The 19819-nt window shown below is 55.6% G+C and overlaps 2 protein-coding genes across 2 annotated transcripts in view; both read right to left on the bottom strand.

The window, feature by feature from the left end:
* The window catches only part of NOTCH2 (notch receptor 2), an 87722-nt gene extending 85207 nt beyond the window's left edge, over positions 1–2515 (bottom strand). Inside the window, exon 1 of the mRNA XM_056355718.1 lies at positions 2335–2515. Coding sequence (XP_056211693.1) covers positions 2335–2416 — 82 coding nt within the window. The 5' untranslated portion in view covers positions 2417–2515. The remainder of the gene's footprint in view (positions 1–2334) is intronic.
* An 8669-nt stretch (positions 2516–11184) lies between these two features.
* On the bottom strand, positions 11185–19507 carry SEC22B (SEC22 homolog B, vesicle trafficking protein). Its single transcript, XM_056356232.1, has 5 exons — positions 19349–19507; positions 18943–19052; positions 14103–14263; positions 13624–13770; positions 11185–13231 (listed from the first exon to the last, which is right to left on the bottom strand). Exons 1-5 carry the CDS (start codon positions 19421–19423, stop codon positions 13077–13079), a joined length of 648 nt encoding a protein of 215 aa, XP_056212207.1. The 5' UTR covers positions 19424–19507; the 3' UTR covers positions 11185–13076.
* Positions 19508–19819: the final 312 nt, after the last annotated feature.

Genomic DNA, 19819 nt, shown 5'->3' with positions numbered 1-19819 from the left:
ACAGGCTGACAGTCAACGGCAACCTGGTGAAGCTGGGCTTAGCAAAATCCAAGCGTTAATAACAGCAGTGGGTAGTAACTAGGGTGGGCTTCACTAGCCAGGATTCCTGTTTTACCGGCTGCTGTCTGATCAGGAGAGGTGCAAATCGTTCACAGCAATTATCAGGAGAGTATCCTCACCAAAAGCACAGGTGTTGCCGCCCCACCCCAGCTTACTGCAACCTCAACTGCAGCCTTTTGCAAAACTAAACAACGGCTCAACTGGAAAAGCAAGTTGCTACATCGTTGGGCTTGCATGATGAGGCAGACTTGAGTAGTCCAAACCATAGCACTCAGAGCATCCAGGAGCCTCCTATTTATTGACCAAGAGGGCTGACATCAGATACCTGCCCTCTCTTGCACAAGAGCGTCAAGACAGTTGAATATGCACCTGAAAATACCCTTTCGGTGACTTCATCTTTCCCATTAATTCAAGCCACAAGTCCCACTCCCAGGGACCAGATGCAGGTCAGTATCTCACGAACAACAGGAGTCATTTATTTTCAGTCTAGATTTGTCATCTCTGACAACCAGCCTTTGTTAAGCACCAGGAGGAAATTTTACTCACAATGCCAAAAATTTCTACAGCATGGGAGGACCTGAAGCAGCCCAGTAGGTATCCATACCCCGTCAAGTGATGAGTGACACCACAGGTACTTCTCCCTCTCAGCCCCCACCAAGAGAAAGAACTGGTAGGGCTAGCAATGAACTGGTAAGTTGCTGGTATGAAGGTACAGTCAAACTAAGTGGGCAAGACATTAGTCTTCGGGGGGGGGGGGGGGGGGGGGGGGGGGGAAGAGTATTTTGCCATCTTACTGATCTGTGTAAGCCATTTCCAGAAACAACAGTGCTACTATACACCTACCCTTGAAAGACTCTTTATTTTTCCAGTCACTTTTAAGCAAATCTGGCCAACACACAGTCAGGAAACAGCTTTTTTTTTTTTTTTTTTTTAACTCCAACCATCTTCTTGCAGCACATTAGTACGAGTAAGTCAGATCTCAGAGGGGTTGGGGAAAGGGGTGGGGGGAAGACCAACATTTTTCCCAGGAGACAAATAATGGCCATTTCAAAGTAAAAACAGATAGACTGATTAGCCCAACTACTCTGCAACCAAACCAGCAGCAGTGGTCAAAACTCTGCAGACAAGTTCCACCCCTAACCGTACCCAAGAGTAAAACTGCTGAAATAATCAGCGTTGCAGTCACACACTTAACAACTTCCACTACCACTTTCTCCCATCGCTGCACTCTCCACAAGTCACCTGAAGAGCAATCCCGCCTCCCCGGAGTAAAAAAGGAAGAAAGAATGAGAAGCCGCGCAAGTAATCAATGACTGCTGGTCCCGGATAGCTTTACCGTGCTGCAAGGCTGCACATGCTTTGCTCTAGGAGCAGGACTGCTGCCGGGAGAGGCGTGAAATCCATCAGAACCCAGCAGTTAAGGCTACGGACCGTGTTCTCCAGCCCGGCTGCAAAACACATTGCAAATGCCGATGCGCAACAGCGATGGAAAGCAGCAGTTTCTTCAGATGTGCACATATGGCTCCATCACGCCTGAACTGATTAACAATTAGAGGAGGAGGAGATGTAGGAATCCCTTCTGTGTGTGTAGGTATGTCCCCGGCAAAGAGGCTGGGGCGCACAGGACGCACAGGTATCCCAGGCGATGGGAAGCAGCCAGCCCTTTTCTCCCGTGTTTTGAAATCAAAAGACCTCGAGCGCTCAAACCACGGCTGCGACAGCCCGCGTATCGCTGCCAGTAAAGCACGGCTTCCCTCGCGCTTTCCGTTACGTGTCAGCTCCCACCGGACAGCAGCCCCCCCCCCCCCCAGGATCAGCAGCCCCCTCACTCCCCCGGGGACAGTAGCAGCCCCCCCCCCCAGGAGAGCAGCCCCCTCACTCCCCCTGGGGACAGCAGCAGCCGCCTCCCCCACCTCGGGGACAGCAGCAGCCCCCTCACTCCCCCCGGGGGCGGCAGCAGCAGCCCCCCCGGGACAGCCCCCCCGCAGGTGAGCCGACCTTGGGGCGGGGGGGCCCCGCTCCACACAAAGAGGCGGTGGCCCGGGCCGCCCCCACGCGATGACACCCCAGGCGCCCCCCCCAGCCCTTCATCCCCGGCCGGCCCCGCGGGAGGAGGTGACACCGGCGCCGGGCCGGCCGCGCTCGGAGCGGCCCGGGGCGAGGGGCGGCCCCGGGCACCCCCTCAGGCCCCAGGCGAGGGGCCGCCCGCGTAGCGCCGCAGCCCCACAGGCCCCCGCAGCCCCTCGCCGCCGCCCTCCCGCCCCCGCCACTCACCGGCCGCGGGCTCGGCGCGGCTGAGCACGGCCAGCACCAGGCCGAGAAGGGCGGCGAGCGCCGGCTCCGCTCCGCGGGCCATGGCTACGGCCGCTCCCGCCGGCACGGCACGGCACGGCACGGCGCGACGCGGAGGGATCGACACAGCCGCCGATGGCGCCTGCGGCCACCCCGCGCGGAGGGACACGGCAGAGGCGCACCGCCCCCGCTTCCTCCGCCGCGCCGCCCGCCACGCCCCGTCCGCCCGCCCGCCACCAGGGGGCGCCCGACGGGGAAAGGCGGGGAGGGGCGGGGCGGATGGCGGGGGCGGCGAATGGCGGTGGGGCTGGGGGGCAGATGGCGATGGGGGCGGTGAGGAGGGGGGCAGGTGGGGATGGGAAGCGGCGGGGGGCGGATGGTGATGGGGATGTGGAAGGCAGGTGGGGATGGGGCTGGGGGGAATGGCACTGGGGGCAGATGGGGATGGGGCAGATGGCAGTGGGCGTGGGGGGCAGTGGGGGGCAGATGGGGATGTGGAGGAATGGCAATGCGGGGCAGATGGTGGTGGTGATGAGGGGCATATAGTGATAGGGGCAGATGGCGGTGGGGGGCAGATGGCAGTGGCAGTGTGGGGCAGGTGGTGATGGGTCCAGATGGCAATGAGGGGTGGATAGTGGTGGGGCTGGGAGGCAGCTGGTGGGGGGGGGGCGGATGGCGGTGGCAATGGGGGGACGGAGGACACGGGCAGCAGGACACGTTGTCGTGCCCCTGTGGGGTGGTGGCAGTGGTGGTGGGTGCCCCCGGGGGGGGATGGTGGAGCACCCCACCTGCAGGGGCATGGCCCTGCCCTCTGCCCAGGTGTGGGGTGATGGAGCATCGCCCAGGGCGCCAATGGGGATGGAAACCCAAACCCAGTGGTGGCTGCTGGCAGCTCATCCCGGTGGGAAGGGGGCCCTGGGGCAGCTGTGCCAGCTCCCTGCCCCACGGCTCACCCCATGGATCAGCCCAACCCCACGGCTCACCCCACGGCTACTGGTACCACAGAAGCCCAGGAGGACACATGGCTTCCCACGGCCTTGGACTAAATTCAACCTCAGGAGCCCTCCCAGTCCTCAGCCATGGTTTAAAGCGTTACAAGCCGTCTGCCCCACGCTGAGAGCCCTTTGTGTGCTGACATGGCAGCCTGGCCACCAGGACAGGCTTGTGCGGGCTGGGGGAGAGAGGGGCAATGAATAAACGCCACTGTTTTCCCCCTGTAACTCGCCAGATCCTGGAGCTCCTACCATGAGCTGGATGCTCAGCATCCTACCTCCATGATGATTTGTCCAGGTATGCTGATGTGACCTGGGTGATGAATCCCCCACCGTCCCACAGAGCTGCCGGAGCATCCCATGGCCGCTGTGACGGCTCGTGGGCAGACACTGGTGCCACAGCCATGGTAGCTGACCGAGGGGGCTGCGCCTGGCACCCGCCCTCCCCGCACCTCCTAGCCTGCCAAGGCAGAACCCAGATCCCCAGCATGCCAAAAACTTTCCACGTATACAATTAGGGGTGGCAGCCACCAACACTTAGGTTGCAACAGCCACAACGCCAAGTGGAGGAGGGACAGGCGGGGATGTGGCTGGAACAAGGAGGGCTTGGGGATGCTCTCCTGAATGCAGCTATGCTCCCATATTCCCGTACTCCCATAATGGGAGGAATATCTGGCATTTCACCAAAAGCTGCCATTCCCAGCTCCTCTCCGGGCATTACTTATCCCTGACCTTAAGGCGGCCAGTCCCCTGCTGCCTGTGTTCTGCTCCAGCCCCACGTGGGGACAGCACCTACGGTCCCAGTGTGGCGCTGGGAAGGTGCTGGGAAGGTGCAGCCAGCTCTGTCTGGCAAATGAGGCCCCGTGGGGGAGCCCGGCCTGGCGGGGGGAAGGTGTTGCTTCGCCCCACAGGTCTGGGGAACCTGCTGATGGCTCCCACCTTGCCACTCTGACCCCACTGTCCTCAGCTGTCCATGGGGGAGAGCATCCCCCCGTGGCTCTGCTGGAGGAAAGGGGTGAAAGCAGCCACCAGCAGGTCCTCTGTGTGATGGAGGTGGCTTTTGCAGCTGGGGAGGCGAGGGCCAAACCGCCCAAGGCCACCCTGCCTTGCCTATGCCAGGAGGGACCACACAGGGCAGAGTGGGAGGGGGACAGAGGCAGGCACCCCACTGTGTCCCCATGCCAAAGCTCCTCAGGCAGCTCCCCATCACCCCCATGGGTCTGTCGTTCAGCAATAAGCTGTTTTGTGAGGAGTTAAAAACATGTTTCAGCATTGCTTTGTCCTTTGTGCCCTGTGACAGTCCCATTAATGCCATCATGGGCAAACAAGCCCCGGGGAGCACCACACAGGCCACCCACCCACACAAGTGACCCTCCAGCCTCCCTCACCCCCAGTTTCCCACCCAGACACGACCAGCAGCCCGTGTTGAAACTGGAGGGCTCCGGCAAGGTTTTCCATAGTTTCCTCCTGGTTTTGCACATGCCAAGCCCTGCTTTGGAGTGTCCTGCTGGGAGCAGAGCCCCCGGTGCGCAGGGTGGCGAGGGGCGGTGGGCAGGGTGCGGGCAGGGCGCCTGGCACAGAGCTGTGTGCGATGCCAGCTGGGGGATTAGGAGAGCTGAACAGACTCCATATCCACCACATCGCTTGTTAAACTGCCCCAGCAATCAGGGAAATCCTGGCACTTTGGCGGACAAAGGGTGGGGGATCAAGCCCTCTTTGACTCCATGGCAGGAGCCTCACCCCCACCCCGATGATTTTGGTTGCCCGTGCCACAGAGCAGAGGCACATTTGTGTTCGCCTCAGCATGTGCAGACAGCTCTCCAGCCCTGGAGCTCTTCAGGCTTCCCACCCCGCTGCTCCAAAGCCAGCCCTGTGCACCAGCCCTCGGGCCATCACCAGCGGGTACAGTGCTGGGCTGTCACTGGTGGTGTTGGGGTCTGGGTCCCCCGGCTCAGGAGGGACACCCCAGGTGATGCCGAGCCGCTGGTCCGTGCAGATGGCATGGCTGGTGGCAACAGGGGGTGAAGCATCCTGCCCCCCACCTGCACTCGCTTCACTGGGGGAGGTAGCCCCTGGGGCAGCATCCCCTGGCCCCCTGTGCCCCCTCGCTCTGCAGCCAGTGTGATGCTGTCCAGGAGGGATGTGCCTGGGTGCTGGGCGGTGCTCTCCCCACCTCTCCGTGCAGAAGGCAAAATGGATTTAAAACTCACGGAGGTGCTTTTTTGGGTGTCTGTATGTGGTTAGCAAGCGGCGCTGTACTTCTCTGTCCCTCACCCCAGAGGAACCACTGGCTTCACCAGTTTCGCATTGGTACTCTCAGAATAATTTGTGTTTTCTCGCCATAACCTTTCCATGACACTGCTGGCGGTTCAGGCGTGCAGCCCTCAGCTCAGCCCGCACCCAAACGCCTGCCTCACAGCCCAGCATCTTACACACCGAGATAAACGTCGCCTCATTTTTACCTGCCCCTGCTTTGGGGGTCCTTAGAACATGCCTGAACCATATATCTCAGCCTTCTCGTTTGCAAACAGGAGATCTGGAACCCTGTTAAAATGGAAGCTGAGGGTATTTCATAGCTGCAAGATGTCAGCAGCAAAGAGGTTTAAGAAAAACAGGAGGGAGAGAGGCTTCCAGCAAAATCTGTGGGGCTGGCAGCCTTGTGCCTGCATGGCAAATAGCTCGTCCTGTGGCTCATCTGCTAACTCTTAACATTCACATGACTTGGCTTACACCGTGATTATCTTACCTGCCAGCTAGTCTTGTCTTAAAAAGAAACAGAGGAGCGCAAAGGCATTCCTGCATCAAGCCCCGAAGGAATGTGCCGGGCCTGAGCCGCCTCTGCTGTCCCGCTTAATCGCCCGGGGAATTCGCACCCTCAGCCTTCCCCACCGCTGCCCTTGCTCGCAGCAGCCCATGGAGTATTTATATTGCAGACGGAGCCGCGCAGCTTTTACCAGAGTTGGTGGGATGTACGGGGTGGCTGCGAAGCTCCCGAAATGCTCCTGGCTCGGGGCACACGATGGAGCAGGGAGTCAGTGACTTGTGGCCACCCTCCAGGCAGCAGCCGGGGCTGTGAGGATGGCTGGCACAAGGGACAGCTGCCGCTCGGGGAAGGGGCAGCTGCTCAGCACCGCTGAGACCTGCCCTTCGTGTGCCTTGCCCAGGTCTGTAGCCAGGACCAGCCACATGGATGGGAGCCTGCAGCTCTCCCGCTCAGTCCACGGCCACTGAGAAGCTGCAGCGGGGCTTTGCAGCCCGTGAGCATCCTCTCCCAGTGCATGCGTGGCCTCTGCGAGCTGCCCACCTGGGCACAACCCCCATCACCTGTGGTCCCCATGTGGGTAGGAACACGGGAAAGCAGAACAGAGGCTTTTTCCTGCTCCCGTGGGACCCAGAGCCTGGCCTCAGCCCCCAGCAAACCCTGTTACATCCCTCTGGCACTAGGCAGGGGCCTCATCCTGCTCTGTGCAGCCTGCTCCAAGCCTGTGCTGAGCCAGAGGTCGCTCAGATCCCTTCTTGCCTCAACAGCCCCCTCCTCTCCCGGGGTGGATGCCAGGGCAAGATGCCATCGCAGCTGCAAGGGGCTCATGGCCATGCATGGGGCACACAGGGCTCCGGGAAAGGTCCCGGGGAGCCACACGTGCCCGGAGCTCCGCAAGCTCGAGCACCACGAGGACTCACCCAGCATGGAGGACCTGGGGTCACCGTGATTCTAGCAAGGACATTTAGTTCTGCTCCTCTATGCAAAACCTGTGTCTACTGCCGTTTTCAGTGCCCCAGCTGTGGCTGGCTGCACTTTCCACCCCGGGGTGCTGTGCCACAATGGGGCTGGGGAGTCCCGTTTCCAGCAGGCGTGGGCAGCAGGCCAGGGCAGCGAAGCGTGTTAGGGTGGCCAGGGAGAACCCGCAGGCTGGGGTGCTGCTGGTGGGATGTTGAGAGAAGGAAAAGAAGAAAAAAAAAAGCACCGACAAAGGATGCAGGTTTATCACCTCTCTGCAGAGCGCTGGGGCTCAGCCGCAGGCAGGTTTCTGAGTCATGATTCAAAATCACGCTGGGCTCCTCCATGTGCCCCTCAGCCCACAGAAAGCCCCGTGGCGGGGCCTGGCAGCCCCACTGGGCTGGGCATGGGGAGCAGGGACTCCCCAACTTCTGCTTTCCCCCCCCCCCCCCGGGTTTGTGAGCTCAGGCATGACTGCAGCCGCCTGGGAGCAGCCGTGCGAGATGCTGCGAGGCTGCGGGCACAGCCCGGCAAACCCCGGGGAACCCCTGTGCCCACGGGGGACCCAGACAGTGCCCACGCCAGGGGAGAAGGGGGACGGAGGTGGCACGGCTGCCCCAGGGGAAGCAGCGCTGGGGACGTTCGAGGGCAGCTGGGTGCTGGAGGCTGTCCAGGGAGCACCGGCAGAGCCTCGGCTGCGGGAAGGTTGTGCCCCACCTCTTTCCAGCACCGCAGGGGCTTGAGAGCAGCCAGACCCCCAGGGACCCCTAAAGGGCTCAGGTCTGGGGGGCCAACGGGGACAGAGCGAGGAGGCTGCCGGGGGCTGGGCAGGTGCCTGGTGTCCTGCCCTGGGGCTGGGAACCAGCCCAGCTGCATCAGCCGGATGGGGGGCACGGAACCCTGGGGGTGCCGGGACGGGCCTGGCACTGACTCAGGCCCGTGGGGAGGGCTGGTCCCAGCAGCCACCTTCCCTGCGGCCAGACCCACACCCAGCCCCTCGCCATCTGAAAAGCCTCCATTTTCGGGCAGCAGCAAACTGACATCCTCCTTCCCGAAAGGTCACTCTGGCAGCAACGCGGTGGAGCAAAGCACGAGGAGAGGGGGGAAGCGACCTCCTGAGCCCCCCTGCCCAGCTCTGCGGGGCATCCCTCCCTGGCCCCGGTGGGACTGAGCCCCCCAAGGGACAGAGCTGCTGCGGCCCCCCGAGCCCCCCAGGGGACAGAGCTGCTGCGGCCCCTCAGTGGTGCCCAAGGGAGGGAGGACAAGGACTGGGGCGCTCGAAGGCTGAACCGCAAGCCCTGCTGCCCTGGCAGTTACCCGGCACCAGGTGCCCAGGGCTGGCACTTGCCCTGCTGCAGGGACGCTGGCGCAGCCCCTCCACGCCTCTGGGATGTTCATCCCTAGCAAAGCAGCTGCTGGAAACCACCCAGGGTCAAACTTCTCTGGGGTCCCAGAGGGAAAGAAGCTGCAAGTGGGGTTTTTCTGAAAACCTGCCTGAGAGAGGGGTTTGCGAGGGCGAGGAGCTGGGTCAAATTGGGGCAAACAGCTGGTGCCCCAGTGAAGACAGAAATTGAAACGCTGCAGCACCCAAACAGCTGCTCCCAGGAGTGGTGACAGTGCAGAGCACAGCCACAGCCTGGACCAGGTGAGACCCACCATGTATTTGATGCAGTAGCCGGAGCACCCTGCCAGCCTTTGCCATCCTGCCGCCCTCTTCCTCTCAGCAGCGCTGTGCTTCTTCACCCATGGCAGGTTCGGCAGCATCCAGGAACCAGCTCTGCCTGTCTGCTCTTGCTACTTTGCTTTTCAGATGCTCAGGAGAAAAATCCCTGCCACCCAGCACCAGCATGCCTGGCAGTGTAAGCCACCCATCACAGTCCTGTGGTGGGCCAGGGTGGGCATGGCCACCAGTGGTCCCTCCAGCCACCCCTGTGGACACAAGGACACCCGAGGTGCCCAGACCAGAGCTGAGCAGGGGCAGCAGCAAACAGAGCCCAACCTGACAGCTTTTCTGGACCATCACTCACGTGACAAGGCTTGTCAAGTCTGTGCTCACACGATGAGCAGAGCAGCTCCTGGGGCACCTCGTACCATCCCCTTTTTCCTTTTGCACCCTGCTGCTCTCTGTTCATGCCAAGGGTGTCCCAGCAGCAATGGGCATGCCGTGGGGCGCGGGAGAGCCCAGCTCTGCCCCCCAAACCCCGCAGCGCCGGGGGCCCAGGTGCTACAGCTGTGCCAGGACTTTGCCCTACTCCCAGATCCTGCGTTCCCTCCTGCTCCACACGTGCCTGGCACGGGATGAAGCCCCTCTGCCTCTGTTGGAAGAAGGGTTTGCTGGAGTCAAGAAGATGCTCAATATGAGTTATGCATCTTGCTCAACTTTATTAGTTTCTAACACTACTTATATAGAACCCATACACATGTGTATTCGTAAAGCAGAAATATAATTGGCTAGTAGTCTCTAAATGCGCGCGGTTCTCACACCCCTAATTATCATGACTAAAATAAGCATTCTATCCATGTAGCTAATTGTGTTGCTGTGCTTCAGCCTTGTAGTTTGTTACTCCCCATATTCCCATACCGGTCCCTATCTTTCTTGGCCCTGCACCTGCTTTCCCAGCAGCTGTAGCTTGTTACAGCCACGGCCTGTTGGCACAACATAATTACTTGGTCTCAGGATTCAAGAATAGCTCAGGGCTACCTTTCTTGTTAACTTCAGCACAGCGACTTCAGTACAATTCTGATTGCAGGCCTATTCTAATACCACGCCTGGATTGTGCAGATCTTCAGAGATTCTAAGGCCACGCTTCTGCAGCCATTCTTCAACATGCCTCTGCCAGGTGGAGGGGACCAGGCATGGGAACTGGGGGGACCCCTAGCAGGGGAACCCAGTAGGAAAAGGCTGCTCTAGAGCAGCTGCAGGCAGAGGGGCAGCTCAGAAACAGAAACGAGGTGGGTGTTGGGTAGGAGGAGACTCAGGCAAGGTCCCTGCTGGGAGGCATCACCATCCAGCTTGGTCACAGCACCCCAGCTGTGCGACAGGATGAGGCCAGGCAGCACAGGCTTGTGCAGCACAGTCCCGGAGCCCTTGCAGGCAGATTCCTGGCTTCACGGTGCAGCAGCCCAGGCCCAGCGAGGCTGTGGGTCTTTGGGGGAGCCAGGGCATTGGGAGGAGGTCGGGGTGCCCTCGGGAGGAGCCCCCCTTTGCCTCCCCAGCCCTGGGCACCACGCTGCACTGTGCATCAGCTCCGTGCGGGTACTGCCATCTGCAGGCAGTGGCTCCCGGGCCAGCTCTGGACCTCTGCCAGCACCATCCTGAGCCAGCAGCAACCCAACAGCTACGGTCACCCCTGCTCTGTGGGGCTGCACCCTGCGCCCACCAGGGCAGGGAGCCACGTCCCTGAGCCCACAGGTGCTCAACCAGCCCAGCCCGAGCAAGCTGTCAGGTAACGCAGGGCAAAACCAGCAATGGCTTCTCCTCCCCTCTGCCCCACGCAGCAGGATGGGAACAACAAGCCTCACACCTGGCTGCTCGGGAGGCGCAGGCAGCCCCCAGCAAAACAAAACCCAGCCCCATACCTCCCTCGCACAGAGCACCAGCAGCACCTCTGCCCCACGCAAGGGAGGAAAAGGGATCCTGTACTTTGAACTCACCAAGGGATCTACTTATCAAGTGCTCCCTGGAGCCCCGTGCTGGCCTGCGGGAGAGTCTTCCTTGCCTTCCCCTTTAGGAAAGTGGCATTTGCAGTGGCGTGCCCTGTTAAAACTGACACACACCATGGGGGGCACGTACCCTGCTCCCAGTTTGTTCCGTCCCCCATGTGAAAAGCATCACAACAGAACTGCCCCCACAAAAAAATCTGCCCAGGCCGAGGAGGCTGCCTGCCCGCGTCCTGCGGGCAGAGACACACACTGGCAATGGAAGAGATTGCTGCTATAACCACAGTACAGCCTCTCTGCCAGAAAACGGCCAAGATCATATTTCTCAACTAGCTCTGCCTCCAAAAACAAGCCCTTATCCCAGGTGGCTTCAGCTGTCGGGCCTTTACCCTCTTGTGTCCCTGGAAGCAAAGCAAGCATCCTTTGAGAGCACAAAAGCAAGACGCTGGAAACTCCACGCTTCAGAGGGGATTTCTCAGAAGCGTTTATTTCACTGCTGACACTGGGGCTGCAGGAGGCAACTGCTCACTGAGCTGCCCTTTGCTGCAGAAACGTCACTCCCCTCAATCACAACAATCCACATATAGTTGGTGCCTGCTCACCTTTTGGCACCTACATGACACAGACCTACATCACTGGGATATTCACCTGTTAGGGACACCACTTAAAAAGATTAAAAATAACAATAATGATAATAATAAAGCATTCTACATAGTAACACTTGGAGGCATCATGCAGAAACCAGAGAGTTTTAGACTACATGGCAGATCAGATTTGCTACGCTTTTGGTGGATGAACACTAACTGCTCCCCTGCCAGCCCAACGTGGTGCCAAGCTGGGGAGTCCTCCCAGACAGGACAACGGCTCTTTGTTTCCTACCCTGTGGCAGGAAACATTTCCAGGTCACAGTTTATACTTGCAGAACTACACAAGATTATGTGCTTGCAAAAGGTGCTGAGGAGTCCTGAAACTTCCTTCTGTGACACTGCCTGCTTCCTACCAAACAGCAGGCACGTGAGTGCAGAAGAGTGCCTGAGCTGTGGGGTTTCTTTTTTCTTTTTTTCTTTAAATAAAAACAAAAGCTGACTGGTAAAACATTATTCTTAGCACAGGTGGACCAAAACAATTTTTTTTTTAAAAAAAAAAAAATCACATTACACTGGAAATATATAGATTGGCCCATAAGAAAGAAGCTATATACTATTGCCCCATAATGAATTTTTCTTCACCTACGGTTTCAACTTCCCAAGTGAGGTAGGGAGAGGGTGACCACAGCAAAAAAAAAAAGGTGGTGTTTCCAATGGATTCCACTATTTTATCCTTTTGAATCCTTCATGTAAAGTTAAAGTGTTCTTGAAGGAAACACTACCTTTTCTTCACAACAACATTCAGAGTTTTGGTTTTTTGGTTGTTTTGGGTGAGGGAAAGAGGGAGAAAGAAAACAAGCATCAGAGATGAAATGCTGGCAGTTTTGATACATTTTGTAAGGAAAGCACAGTTATAAAAAGGAAGGAAATAATGTAGTGAATCTGCAGATAGAAGGGAAAAACACAGAGTGCTAACATAGTCTGCGCTGTGCCCACTCCAACAGCATTGAATTACACACCCTGTTCAAATGGAAACATACCGTCATACACAGCTGTCTGGAGAGGGAAAGTGGACACTTACAAACCTGTAGTTTAATTTTGTAGGAATCAGCAATATAGAAGCCTTTCATTGCCCCTCCTAGTACTAGACAGAATGTATCTTAAGGCATAATTTAACATCCATTTCTTTCTAAAGCAATTTAAAGTGTAACAAGCCAAGATGTCAGACACAGAAAACAACTCAACAATAGCTATTCTGACAGAAGTGAAAGCTATTATATGTACAGTGCAGTATTTGCCATCAAACAGGGGAGTCTTCTCTTAAAAAAAAAAAAAAACAACAAAACATAACTGCAGACCCAGATTCTAAAAAAGCAAACATTGCCAACACAAGGAATGTTCATTAGAGTCCAGTTCCCACTAGAGCTACTCAACAGGAGGACGTACAATGTGATTATGCTAAACTGCACTGACTTAGAGCTCCCAGAGTGCGCCCCCGGGTAGGGGGGGCGGGGGCTTGGGGGGCCAAACTCTGCAGTAGCCAGTGCAAACTGCCTCAGAGGAAAAGCCTGTAGTCAACAAGCCTTTACACCTATTGTTAGGCTTCACAAAGAGATATAGTAGTCAGGCGTCACCTAACAATTTCAGGACAGTCCCATATAGGTGATGGTCCTGTGTGGATTCTAATGCACATCCCCCATGAACAGTGTCCTGCACACATACACCTGCCAGGCTACCGGCTTTCCCTCTTCCGTGACTGCAACCGGCTCACAGCCACCAGAATCTCACATAAACGATCAACATGATAAAAAACACAGCTACGGCCGCAAGCTTGGCGTAAGTGGAACGCATGTTCAGATACTTCGCATCCTGGCGGTACTTCTTGGACAAACTGGACAAGTTGTTGGCCTTGGAATCAAGAGCTGTTAAAGGGAAAGGCGAGCAAAGTTAATCAAGATTGACCCAACCAGGTGTTCCCCAAATGTTACATTAACTGTACAAGTTTCTCTGAAGCAGCTGGAAGCGCAGCAGTTTCACAAGGCAGCTTGGCCTGTGCCCACCTGCAGTGCTCTAGTGCTTGTCCTGCTGGGATGAAAGCCACCCATGCCAGTGAGATGCTGGTCTCGCCCAAAAGAAGCACCAGCACCTGCCAGGTGCTTCAGGATGCAACCCACCCAACCAAAACACCTACTGAGTTCATCACTTTTCTCAGGAAGCTCAGGGATGAGCAAGCCCTTCCCTCCAGTATGCTCCACCCACAAAGCCGACCGAGGGGACAAGGAACCCTATGCCAACCACCGGCCATTCCCTGTACCTGAAAGTGCCTCTCCTCGCTGTAAGACTTCCTCGATGTTGGCCACCATAATCCTCTGCACATCTTGCAGCTCTGTGTTGATGGAGCCCAGGTTCCTCCTCGCGCGGCTATCAATGTAGAGCTTCTTGGTTTTCTGGATGTAGGTGTCTGGAACAAGAGGGGGCTATCAGAGGGAATCCCACCCAACACAGAGCAGCCTGGCTGCTGGAGGAGTGGGAGTATTGCTGAGACAGCCAGCAGACTACACGCAAATATATTCACTGGAGCAAGGACAAGAGACTTAAAGCAGGAAATCTGAATCAAAGGACATTTACTTTTTCCCCACCACTGCCCTATTCTCTTGCTCAAAACACCCACTTCCCTAGGGCCAAGAAGAGGTTGAACTGTCAATTCCACAGACCAGGCTGGAGAGGACCCTGTGGCTGCCGCTCCCCCCCAGTTACAAGTTTCCTAGCTAGCCACAGCAAGAGGAACCTCACCAAATTCAATGAAGGAATAGGGCCTGGAGACCGTCGGCACCTTCTTGCCATGCTGCTCATCAAACTCTGAATGCAAGTCTTCCAGATACGCAAAGGCCAGTTTCTTGGGGAATGCAGCTTCACACAGGACCAGGTAACAAACACCTTTCTCAATGATGTAGCTAAAAGAACAGCAGAAAAGAGCATTAATCTCTTAGTCCTGAACCTACCCCATCAAACACCACCCTGCATACCTTTATTCCTATGAGGCAATGAAAACTGGGTACAGGGACTTCAAGTCTGCTGTGTCTGGATCAGGTGTAAACCCTCTGACAAAGTGATGGCTTATTTTTCTTTACCTAAAAGAAATTTTCTTGTAGCCTCAGACCCTATACCCATGCCAACAGCCCTGAACTTTGACTTCACTGGGACAAAAGTTGGCCTGTGAATATCATTAGCTTACCAAAATACCAGCAACAAAATGATTATAATTTTGGAGTAAAAAAATGAGAGGACACTCTCCTTCCCTCCTGCAGTCAGGAATAGGGGAGCACAACAAGTCTGCCAGCAGAATAGAGGGGAAGGTGGCCAGCACAGCTCTAAGACAACGCAGCACAGCCAAGAACCTGAGGCCCACGAAAAGAAAGCTCTGCCCTGAGATTAGGGGATGCAGAAGAATTTGGTCTCAGCACGCTAAAAAGCCAGTTGGTGACTGCCACCTCCTGCTTTCCATTTTGGAGGGCTGGGTACCCCCTTCCCCTCCAACAGCAGCCTGTTGGTGGGGTGTCTCACTACCCACACACGACCTCAAAGGCAGCTGGGGAATGATATTAGTGCTAGACAGGTTCTGGTGACCTCCCCTGCAGGACTGCCATAGGTGAGCATGGCTGTGCTACCAGTTCTTTGGCTGCAAATGTTAGGAGCTCCAAAACCTGCGCTGAAGCACGCTGCTGTGTAATGCTCTTTGGTTTGTCCTGCAGCTGAATGTGAAGGGCTGCTCTTCTCCTCCCACCACCCCCATCCTCATCTAATTCTTACTGGTCCACAGAGGTTAGTGTTGACCTTGTTTCAGTGTGAGCCCCAGTGCCTCCATCAGCACTGGGACTAGGGGCTTTTCATTACAATTCAGCTAAAAAGCCTGCTGAAATAAGGGATAAGATAGAACCAACCTTGTGATTATTTAAGCTTTGCTACAATGCCTACAAAGTCCGCTGCTGCGCATTCCCAGCTGTGTTTGCCTCCTTATTTAAGCCAACAGAAAAAAAAAGGCAACACTATTTCCACTGAAACCAAGAGAGTAGAGATGGTACATAGCCCTGCATACACTTCTGAATGTTTATCGGTATTATTCAGGGTGTATGTTACCTTCCTTTGACTTTCTGCATAATGCCATTATGTAGCAGTCTAGTTAGCATGAAGATTAACAGCGTATTAAAGAATTGACCCAGTTACGAGTGCACCGTAGTTAAATAAGTAGCTTAAAATTTTGTTAATAGGCACATCAGGCTTACAAAACTATTTCCTTCCCCTCCCCACTGTTTTTCCAGATACTCAACAGGTCCATTTCTCCTGCCCCTATATGCTCTGTGTGCAAATACTGCCAGCCTTCAAGTAACAACTCATCCACCTCAACCAGAAGCCAGAAACTCCAATCACTGTAATCCATTCCACAAGCACGTCCCCACGAGCCCATACTTTTATTCCTTTTTATGTCCCTCAGCTTGGGCAGCATCAGCGTGTAAGACTAATCCTACAGTATATCATGCCTTTGTTCTTCCCTTTACCCTTGGAGACCTGCTTGACAGCCTGGAGTTGCCACAAATCATCACCTGGAGCTTGATTTAGTCACTGTCATGAACAGCAAGACCTGAGAAAAATCTTTTGAGATAAGAGAAACTTGTATCAGATAGGAATTCTGATAGTACTGCCTCAGAGCCAGAGCAGCACCTCCAAGATGAGAGCAGCCTGAGGAGCATGTCCCGCCGGTACGGCCCTGTTATCTCTGCTCAGGCCAGCAGGTCCTGCCTGGAGCTCTTCAGCTGTATCTCCCACCTGCTCTTCCCACGATGTGACATGAGACACGTTGGATTTAAAGTTGACCTGTCAGCATCACAGAGAGCAAGCACACCCCATCCTGTCCCAGATCCAGACAATTTGTCAGCCGCAGTTCAACCTCAGAGCAGAGTTCCGACACAGCTGGGCTTCTCAGTTTCACGCTATGTGTGTGCCTCCAAGCATCAGCGCAGCACCCAGTTGCCGTCTGCTCTGCACTGTACACACACAAGGGACAGGCAATGCTACCTGCCACTGCTAACTTCTGTACTCCAGATTTCTGCGCACCAACTACAGCCAGTAAGTTTCTTACGATTACCTTGAACGTTTTCAGAGAAAAAAGCTTTACCCTGGTAACAGTAGCAAAGGCCAAGGGTTGTTTTCAACATGACAGGTATGAGCTACTTCAGCCATTCAGCAGCCAAAGGTCACCTGCTGACTGACAGCACAGCAGACTGCATCGCTGCTCCCGTACCTGCACAGCCGCGTACGCCAAGTGCTGCAGCTGCAAGGGTGACACAGCTTTTGGTGCCAAAGCCTACACATTACATTTGACAGAAATCACCTCAGTGGTCATAGTTTAAGCTTCACATTTCAGCAAGACTAGGCTCTTCTCTGAATTGATCAAGCTAAAAACGTTCAATACCACCTCAGCAAGTTCAGCAATACCCTTAGCAACACTTCTAATTCCCGCACCACAAAGTGCTCTACCCTGGTTTGTGCTGCCCTCAGCAGTCAGAGCTCTGATTTGACAGAAAAAAAAATGGTGTGCTGCATTAATGAACAGCATGGTCATCAGCCACCACTACTTTACACTAAATCTCAAACTCCCCCGTTTCCTCCCTTTCCTGTACCATTATCACACGTTTCATAACATTTTTTGATTGGAAAGTATTCTTTTCATGCAAGCCCTTGCCTTAATTTTCCACCTTACAGGAGGCAGCTGTTGAGTGCTTTGCAGCAGCAGCTGTCAATTGCCTGTGGAACCTGTTCAGGGAACTCAACACAGAAGGAGGAACCCTCCTTGCCCTGCCTACCTGCCAGCCAGGTGCCCTGGCTGTTTCTTTAACAGCTGTGTCAAAATATGAGCTTGCCCAAGCCCTCCCACCTCGTCAGTGGTGACATTACAGGCACTGTTAAGAGGCTTGGATTTCCTGGGCACTGCAAGCGGCACAGCCTTCCCAGACATTGCTCTGCTCGTGTCATGGAAGCAACACAGCAAAGGACTTACTAGGATCCATACAGGCTCTTTCCCAAGGCTTCACTGAGAGTCAGAGCTACACCCATGCAGTGCCACGGCAACATTTAAAGCGAGGGATTTTTTTAAATTACAGAGTTTTAATTACTAAAAAGAAGACTATGCAGAGCAGCACTTTGCAGTTAACTCTGACAACCACACCCAAACCCGACAGGAGATAGGGATGGCCAGTCTATTTAAATCAGGGCCATCCTCAGACCACTATGACTCCCTATCAAAGGCAACCAGAAGCCAAGAGAGCAGACATCAAAAAAAATCTTGTTGCAGTCATCATATGTAAGCCAAGCACAAGAAAAGCTGCTCTGAAAACCTCATGGCTTTTGCCAAAGACTGCCCTTACAAAAAACTCCCGTTCCTGTCTTTTCATGTCGCTGAATCTCTGAAGAAAGGGACAGGGCAGGATAATTGCTCAAGGGCCCTTGTTATAGAAACAGAGACCTAAAGGCAATCTTGCCTTGCATCCAAACTGCATCTCCCGTGCACCCACCCATAAACACGCACCTGGTCACCAGGGCTTGGGAACTGAGAGGAAACTCGCTGCTGGCAGCATGGCAGAAGCGGTGCCAAGTGCGGGAAATCTTGGTCCATTGCTGGCAAACCTGCACAACTGTGCCTCAGCAATCTCACGTGGCAGCTGATCACAGAGACTTCTAACAATTATTCCTGCTAATAGCATAGTTCTGATTCTTGACAAGATCTTGGGCTTGATTAAGTTCTCAAGTATTATCCTGTTAGGTAATTACATGTCATGTAAAGAAGCATTTACTTTCTCAAACATAAGTATGCTCTCCTGCCTTTCATTGACTGTCAGTCCTTCCTCCATTTACTTGCCTTTCCAGTTCCCTTGCTATTCATTAGGGATGACAGATGTCTGACCTGCACGCTCTGTAAATTTTCATTATTTTATATTCATGTTCCCTTGTTAATGTACTACTGTAGAAAGACAGAAGTGCTTTTAAGTTGACAGTTTCCAAACAGTTTAGGAAATGAATTAAACACATCCAATGCATTTAGCAACAATAAAACTGAATCTACAAGTTGAAAGAAAAAAGTTTATCAGATAGTAAGGAAATAATAAGAAAGAAATAAATCAAAAACGTTCCATGTGCTTTTAACACACTGAAAGCTACACTCCTACGGGATACACACACCAAAATCTTGCGCAAGAGAAGCTCATGGGGCACGGCTAAGACTGTTTTTACAAAAGACATCTCTTTCTAAAGACAAAACAAGACACGTAAGGTACAGAAGATGCACTGTAGGTACCTTACAGGGTGCAAACAAACAGAAAAACCTTAAAGGGAACAGAACACACATTGTCTTCAGCAAAGACAGAACTGTGAAACTGGCTGAGAAACAAGTGCTGGACAGCAGGGCCAAGAAATAACTCACACACTCTCCCCTTCAAGCAGCTATTGTACACTTCAGCTGGCAGGACAGACAGTTGAATAACTCGCCATCTCTTGGGCAGCGCAGGCTCTCACAAACCTTCACCCTGAGCCAGAAGTGCCATCACAAGCCAGTTCCCCCATCATGCCCAGAGGTACTCACTGGAAAGCCATGGCTCCTGCCTCGAGAGTACACCTCGTGGGGGACTGCTCGTTCAGCTTGCGGAACAGCTGCTTCGCTTGGCTCTGGTACTGCTGCAGATCGCGGCCCGACTGAGAAGGGAGGACAGACTGTTGGGGGCGGCTGCCACCGGAGACGTACCGCCCGCCCGCAGGCGGGGAGGCTCCGGGGGGTCCCGAGCTCAGCCCGAGGGAGAGCAATAGCCCCACAGCGCAGAAGCGGCTCGCCGCCTCCCACCCGCGACCACCGGGCGGGACACGCTTGGGCAAGAGCGGCCCGGCACGCGAGCAGGGGCTGCGAGGGTCCGGCTAGGCCGCCCCCGCCCGCTCCTCCCGAACACAGCGGGCCGGACCCACCGCCCGCGCCCCCCGCCCCTGCGCCGCCCCACCTGCTCGTCCTCCTGCATGGAGGCGGCCAGGGGGAGCCCGTCCGCCACGCGGGCGATCATCGTGAGCAGCACCATCTCCGCGGCCGGCCCGCCGCCGCTCAGCCCCGCGCCCGCCGCCTGCCCCTGCCACGGAGCCAGCCGGAAGCTGCTGCCGCAACATCCGGTCCACCGCCGACACCGCCCGCACAGGCGCTTCCGGCCGCGCTACGAGGAAACCGCCCGGGCGGCAACAGGGCCCCGCCGCTAGGGGGCCGCGGCTGGGGGCCGGAGGGCTTGCCGGGAACCAGGCACCAGCACGCTGCCATCCTGGCCGCGCCCCCTCCGCAGCACCGCGCCCCCTCCCCACTGGAGCCCCGCCCCCTTGGAAAACCACGCCCGCACTTTAAAGCCACGCCCCATCCCCTCCCTAGCCAATGGCTCCGCCCCATCGAGAGACCCTCCCGGGAGGCACTTGAGGCCCGCCCCTCGGAG

Source organism: Falco biarmicus, chromosome 11 (genome assembly GCF_023638135.1).
Source record: "Falco biarmicus isolate bFalBia1 chromosome 11, bFalBia1.pri, whole genome shotgun sequence".
In the NCBI taxonomy this organism is placed as follows: Eukaryota; Metazoa; Chordata; class Aves; order Falconiformes; family Falconidae; genus Falco; species Falco biarmicus.
This window is presented reverse-complemented; position numbering and strand designations above follow the sequence as displayed.